General features: G+C 36.4%; 1 protein-coding gene across 1 annotated transcript; it reads right to left on the bottom strand.

Moving 5' to 3' along the window:
* Nucleotides 1-1,760: 1,760 nt before the first annotated feature.
* Nucleotides 1,761-5,330, bottom strand: LOC150039557 (tenomodulin-like). Its single transcript, XM_090327756.1, has 3 exons — nucleotides 5,210-5,330; nucleotides 3,417-3,583; nucleotides 1,761-2,949 (listed from the first exon to the last, which is right to left on the bottom strand). Exons 1-3 carry the CDS (start codon nucleotides 5,238-5,240, stop codon nucleotides 2,740-2,742), a joined length of 408 nt encoding a protein of 135 aa, XP_090183882.1. The 5' UTR covers nucleotides 5,241-5,330; the 3' UTR covers nucleotides 1,761-2,739.
* Nucleotides 5,331-6,905: the final 1,575 nt, after the last annotated feature.

Genomic DNA, 6,905 nt, shown 5'->3' with positions numbered 1-6,905 from the left:
ATAGAAAGACTTAGAAAAAATCATATTAAGTGAAGTAAGCCAGACTCAAAGGAACTTAGGCTCAATGGTTTCCCTCATTCATCATAATCAGTAGAAACCTTGGGCTCTACTAGCAGAGATCTGCAATAGAGCAAAATCTTGATACATAAGGCCATATAGTATGAAGCTAATTGAAAGGACCTCCAGGATATTGAAACAAAAGCCATATAACGAATGATTGTTGTCCTTAATGTACTATGTTGTCTCTCATCTCCTTTGCTGTCCCTTGGTTACCTCATATTGTTATAGTATCTCACTTTGTTATCTGATATATTGAATTTATTTGTATTTGGTTATTTGAAATTTGATAGGGAAGGGGGGAAAACCAAGACGGGTGGGGGTGTGGGGGGGAGGGTAATGGGTACCAAGACATGTGAAAGGGTATCTGGCAAATATCGTGTAACCCTTTTACTAATTACAATTAAAAAAATAAAATCTATAAGCAACCAAATAAACCATAAACGAATTCATGTTAGCTTTACTACACATGAGAAGTATAGCAAAGAAGAGGTTGCAACAAATGAGTTACAAAAGTACACTTTGGCCCCATCTATTAGCAAAATTGAGGGATAGGTTAGAAAGGAAGATGACCATTTCAAAAGACTGGAGGGTAGAGACACATTTCAACACCAAATCTCTGGCTTAGTGGGTCATAATTACCTCATGGTTGTACCTTGTGATAGGGAAGCTGGCTTAGGTAAGAGTGGTAGGAAGAGTGACTAGTTTTAATGGGGTTGATCTGAAAGAAAATAAAAGGCATTATATAATGACTCTAAAGGACTCATATGAGGGGCAAAACTCATAACGGGGAAAATATACTTTCTCCATTTTTGGGTTGGCCTACACATAAAGTGAGGGAAGAGACAAGGATATTTGGGTTTGTTTATAGTGTTGTTTTCTCCTAGAGACGGGGTGGTTTGAATGCTTCTTTAAGCACATTTTTGCATTGTCTCAAACTCATAGTTTCCTTCACTAAAGCATCTTATTTCCAAGTGTGAAATGATTTGAAGATTGAGGTATCTTACTGTAATAAGAAGTGTTTCTGTGCCTCCCATGCTCAGGGGCCTAGGTTTGACTCCAATCACAACCAGAAAAAGAAAAAAGAAATGCTAGCAGGAACTCTGAGACCAAAAATGTGATATGAAACAATCTATACTTTTCAATGTATGTGTGCATGCACATCCCCATGGAATATTCAGCTGTACTTAGTTGTATATACATTCTTCTCTGTATGCTTAGCATCAGGTCTTCCTTTAGAAATGCATTCTATTTCATTCATACCCTTTGTCTCCAAAATTTACAAAACAATGTTAAATAAATTGATAAGTTATTAAAAAGCAATGAGAGGGAATATCACAAATTCCACACAATCTCAAATTAATCCCATCTTTTATATGTTTTCTATTTCAACTATAATTAATGCCTATTATAACTGAAGCAGTAGTAAATGATCAAGCAAAAGGAAAATATTTTCAATGATATTCATTGTTTTATATATATATATTTCAGGGTATTCTCATTATATAAAAAGTATCAATCCATACATATTACCAGTTAATGACCTGGGTAAAACTGTTTTTGTGTTTTCTCAAGTGTTAAATGGAGGGAAATGACACCTCACCTACAGGTATCTTAGTTAAGATTTTATCTGAAAATAATTTTCTAATGAAAAGTTCCAGATGGCTATTTTCATGACAATACATTTGAAGTTGAAGAATGAAGGATGCTACCATCAAGTGAAATAAAGGTGCAACTACAATAAAAATATATATATATATAAAAGGTACAGCAGATTTGTGGAGCATAAATTTTTGAAACAACCCCATTTTTCTTTTCTACTCTGTCCCCTTTTCTATTCCCAAGCATAGTGTGTGGTGACTGGGAACTAGACCTTACCCTCGCTTTGGAAGGAAAAACACCCACTTGATTGTTCACTGCAGTAATTTCTTACCATGCCTGTTTCTGCGAATGTTATTTATGGATTTCTGTTTTTCAGATAATTGCCACAGAAAGTTATATAACCAGATACTGATCTGAAGTCAGGTCAGACATAAAGGTTATAAGTGTTGAATTTTGCAAAGATGAGTTCTTGTACATAGGAGGACGGCCTGGGACTGCTTTTTTTTTTTTTGCTAAGTTAGCTTTCTCCTTTGCTGAGTCTGAACACTTGGAATATTTTAGTGTTGGCCTGCTGTGACTCACTGTCTGTCCAGCAGCTTAATAGATACTTAAGCAACTCCACAGTATGTCTTTCAGATAATTAAACATTGGGGCTATGCACAAAAGGATATATTCTTAAGCATCATGCACAGGGACATTTTATCTCTATACTCTTGCTTCAATTCCACTTTCTTGATACAAAAGAGTAAAATATAGGACTTGAGAACTATTATGCTTCCCACTCTCCTTCTATCCAAGTTGATGATGAGGAACAAACTTGCATTGTTGTCATTCATGTTAGACAAGTCTGTTCCATTTCAGTTGTCAGGAATATTCTCACTTACCCAGCATGGTCAGCACCAATCAGGCCATTGATGATGTAAATGTTTATTAGAACATGAATAGAAGAGTTACCTACAAGCAGTTCTGGAGTATAAGCTACCAGGAGCCAAATGCCTCTTAGGCAGAAATTCATTGAACAGCATGCATTTATTATATGTTAGCTAACAGAAGGTTAAGTGTGTGACCTCAAAGTTCCTACTAGACCCTCCCGAGCATGCGGGCCACCCACCAATTACAAGGCATGATGACACGACAGATGACCCGTCCTCCTTGGTAACAGTATGGATATGGGTAGTAACCTAGTAATGGTTCACAGACACGGCGGCAGTAGCGATTGCCTCGACGACAGTAAATGCAACAATATCCTCTCTCATCCAGCATAGGGTCAAATTCGATTCCATTTTCAGTCTAAAAGAACAAGAAGACAACGTTCACTAGAAAGAGCATCAAGGAGGGAAGGACATGCTTGTATGAGTGGGGAAGCTGGTAAGGAATGAAGTGCCTTAGCCAGATCATAGAGATTTGATAACATATTAGATGAGTTTGAATGAGATTCTTAGAGATTCCAAGTGCATTAGGCATTTGTTTGTTCAAACTACGATCACTGGGGACAGGAGTGTGGCCTACTGGTGAAATCCTTGCCTAGCATGCATGAGGGCCTAGGTTTGATTCCTCGATACCACATACACAGAAAAAGTTGGAAGTGATACTGTTGCTCAAGTGACAGAGCACTAGCCTTGAACAAAAAGTGATCCTGAGTTCAAGCCTCTGTACCGGCAAAAGAAAGAAAAATGAAAAAAAAAAAACAAACCAAACCAAAACAAAGCCATGATCATTTTTTCCAATGACTGTAAGAGTAACTTGAACATACTCACATAGTCATTTATTGGAAGCTCTTCCTCACTTGCTTGTCTGGTGTGACGAGTCTTCTCTACCTTTACTTGAGGGACCACCCACTGCTCGCTTTGCTCAATCCCTTTCTTTTCATTGGTAGGAAAATGAAGATCTTCACCATCCTCTTCAAAGTCTTGTAATTCGGAAACTAAGATAATAAGTACAAATGTGTGATGCAAATGCTTTGTAAGCATTTCTAAACAAAGTGGGACAATGAGAGCTGGGGATAGACATTTTTGCTGTGTTCTGATGAGTTAGATACAGATGAATCACTCTTCCAAGCTCCTTCAGCTCATATTCGAAAGAGTATTTTCCAAAAGGAGCCTCACCATTCCTAAGTACACAGGCCTTCTACTTGTTTGACATCAAACATTTATTTCGTTGCTTAATAAGTATACTAAATTAAAGATTGAGAACAAGGGATATGGAATATCTATTTCACGCAATTATTTTTTAACGCATAAGTGCTCAAAATATTTCTTGGTTGCTTGATTTGATTTTCTATCTGTTACTCCTCAACTTTTTCCCTCTCCTTTTTGTTTAATTTTTAACTTTCTATTTCAAAAATCTTAGATTTATGGAAGAGTTGCCAGGATAGTACCAACTTTCTATATATACTCCAACCAGTTTCTCCTAGTGATATCCTACATAATCATGGTAAAATGATTAAAACTAAGAAGCTAGCATTGGTAAAATATAACTAACTATAGTCTCTATTCTTATTTCATCATTTTATCTACTAATGCTCTTGTTATTTGCAGCTTTTAATCTAGAAATTACTTTTCATTTAGTCACCTTTTTTTCAGTCTCCAAAGAATACAAATACAGACATGCATTGATGGGAATGTTCTTTCTTGAGTAATATAGTAATCTATTCTGTCCAGAATGGGAGAGGCCAATATTTTTGTTAGTTGTACAGAATAGGATGTTTAGGAAACTTTGCAGACCCTGGGTTAATGACAAGTTGAAGGCTCTGGATTTTTGTAGTCCAAACCTCCAGCCCTGGATTATGTTTGTAGTGATACTCAAAACAGGCATAGAAAATTTGCATTGTAGCAAGTGTCCTGTCCTTTTGGGCAAATGACATCATTTGACCTAGATAATCTTTCTGGAGATAGCAGAGTATTACTTTAGCTCTTTTTTTTTCTGGATCCATGGGGGTAATAGTCTAGTATCTTTAATGCAATGAATACAGGTGTTCAAAGAAAGATTCGCTTTTTGTTATCACTAATATCATTAGAGTGGTGTTACCTTTATTGAGCTAAATTAAAAATCTATCAGCAATCATTTATCTGATTTATAACTTGGCTATGAAAAATTTTCTCCTCACTGGCAGTCAGCACACAGTCTCATTCAAGAAATATAATCGCTGGGTGCTGGTGGCTCAGTCTTGTAATCCTAGCTGCTTAGGAGGCTGAGATCTGAGGATTGCAGTTCAAAGCCAACTGGGGCACGAAATTTTGTGGGACTCTGATCTCGAATTAACTACCAGAAAACCAGAAGTGGCCCTGTGGCTCAACTGATAGAGCACTAGCCTTGAGCTGAAGAGCTCAGGGACATAGCCCAGGCCCAGAAATATGGTCTTTCATAGCTGGAAAGGAAACATTATCCTGTCACTCACTTCCCCACTATAGTGTCTTCCTGTGTGGTTAAGTCTGGCCTGGAATTTGCTACATACCCCATTGTCATCCTGTTTGGGCTCCTTGTCATGATCCACCATGCCCAGTGTGATACTGTCTTGGGAAAGAAGAAGGAGAATGACAGAATTCCATACCTGCTATTAGAGTAGGATTGATCCAATACATGGTTACATTATCACAAATCTCCAGAATTTTAGAATTTTTAAGGAAGTCTCTGTTTTCAATAGGCTTTTCTGCTGGGACCCAAATCACTGACTGTTCAAAGAAAGTTGTAGTAATTTCTTCATTCTGAAAGAAGAAAGGAAATCAGAATTGGGACTGTAGAGAGATTAATGAAATGTTTAAGGCATTATGGGATATTGGAAAACTATACATTTTGAGTCTGAATAATAATTCAAATACCCGCCCCAAACTGCTGCCAAACTATCTGCCTGTCTTGCATATTGTAGGCACCTTTGGAGAAAATAAAAACTTATAGTTTCTTCCTGGTTGTAACAGTAAGGCTGGTACTGAATGATAGCATTCTCTCTTATCATTTTACTTAAGGAGTTCCATTATTTTCTAAGCACCATCTGGGCCACAAACATTTTAATTTGAGCTTCTGTAACACTGAGTGATTTACATTTGTTTTCTCTCAGTTGTTTTCTTTTCAATGGATATTGTGGGTATCTGCCTTGTTTTAGGCTTTACAACTGGGGTTTGATCTAAAACTAAAAAAAAAAATTCCCAAACCAGTGAGATTCTTTAAATAGCAACTGAACCCAATATTTCAGTTTTACAAGAAATTTATCTGTTACTGGTAACTCACTATACTACAAGATTTGTCTTTTATGTTTCAAAGTATCTAGCTTATGGCTTTACAAGCCTTACCAGTATTTTATTCCTTTCATTCCAGTTGTATCTTACAGAGTGTTTTTTAACTTTATGGAGCCTTGTTAATATTGTTAAGAATTATAGTTCCTCTTCTGTTTTTAGTACTGGAAGTACTTGTCTTGTATATCTAGCTCTTTTTCACTTGTCATTAAGGTTTCAACACTTCTCTCTCACTCATAATAAAGCTTTTGTTTTTGTCTTTTGTTTCTTTTTAGCTTTATAAGTCCAGTATTTTTATTTAGTCTCTGAAATATGCCTTTGTGTAATCTGCACCTCCTCCTGCAACTTTCAAGTCTAGGCTCTTTTGTCCTTGTGTCTGTAAAGACCTTGGAATGCATTGAAAGGGATTGTATAAAATGATGTTGATATGCTGACTAGCTTTGTTAGCAAAATCAGGGCTATTTATATACCTGCTCTGCATGTTTAACATGCACATGCCATAGATACAGTGGTGAAGGGAATACAGAACAAGAGGGTTTTTGTTATTCAGGACTGTAAATTTGTCTCATAAAAAATTGTAGCAGAAATGCTATTTTCTTGAAGGCACAGTAATTCTACTAGTACATGATGAATATATATGTTATTTTAAAGATTCAGAAAAATAACAGGAGAATAAATTAGGTCTAAAATGAGGTATTGTTGGCCTTTGCTTCCATCTCATCCAGGGAAATAAGCCCTGTTATATCATTTTGTGTTGTCATTGGTTCACTGTTATCTCTTTTCTGAACAGAATCTCATCTACACAGTTGATGTTTTTCTTTTCTTGTCACTCCTTATAGCATTCAGTTTTGGAGAAATGTGTTCAGGGATCATTGTTTTCATTTCAATAACCAAGTCTCAGCTGCTACTGCTTCCCGCATTAAGCTTTCATGCTGGTGATCTCTTCATGGCCATAGGAGTTATAGACTTTCTATAATTTCCATGAAAAAGAATAAAATATCCATAAAGATGATGCTT

This window comes from Megascapheus bottae, unplaced genomic scaffold (genome assembly GCF_031878675.1).
Source record: "Megascapheus bottae isolate mThoBot1 unplaced genomic scaffold, mThoBot2.hap1 HAP1_SCAFFOLD_628, whole genome shotgun sequence".
Taxonomy (NCBI): Eukaryota; Metazoa; Chordata; class Mammalia; order Rodentia; family Geomyidae; genus Megascapheus; species Megascapheus bottae.
Note: the sequence above shows the minus strand (reverse complement) of the source record. Positions and strands in the feature narration are given on the sequence as shown.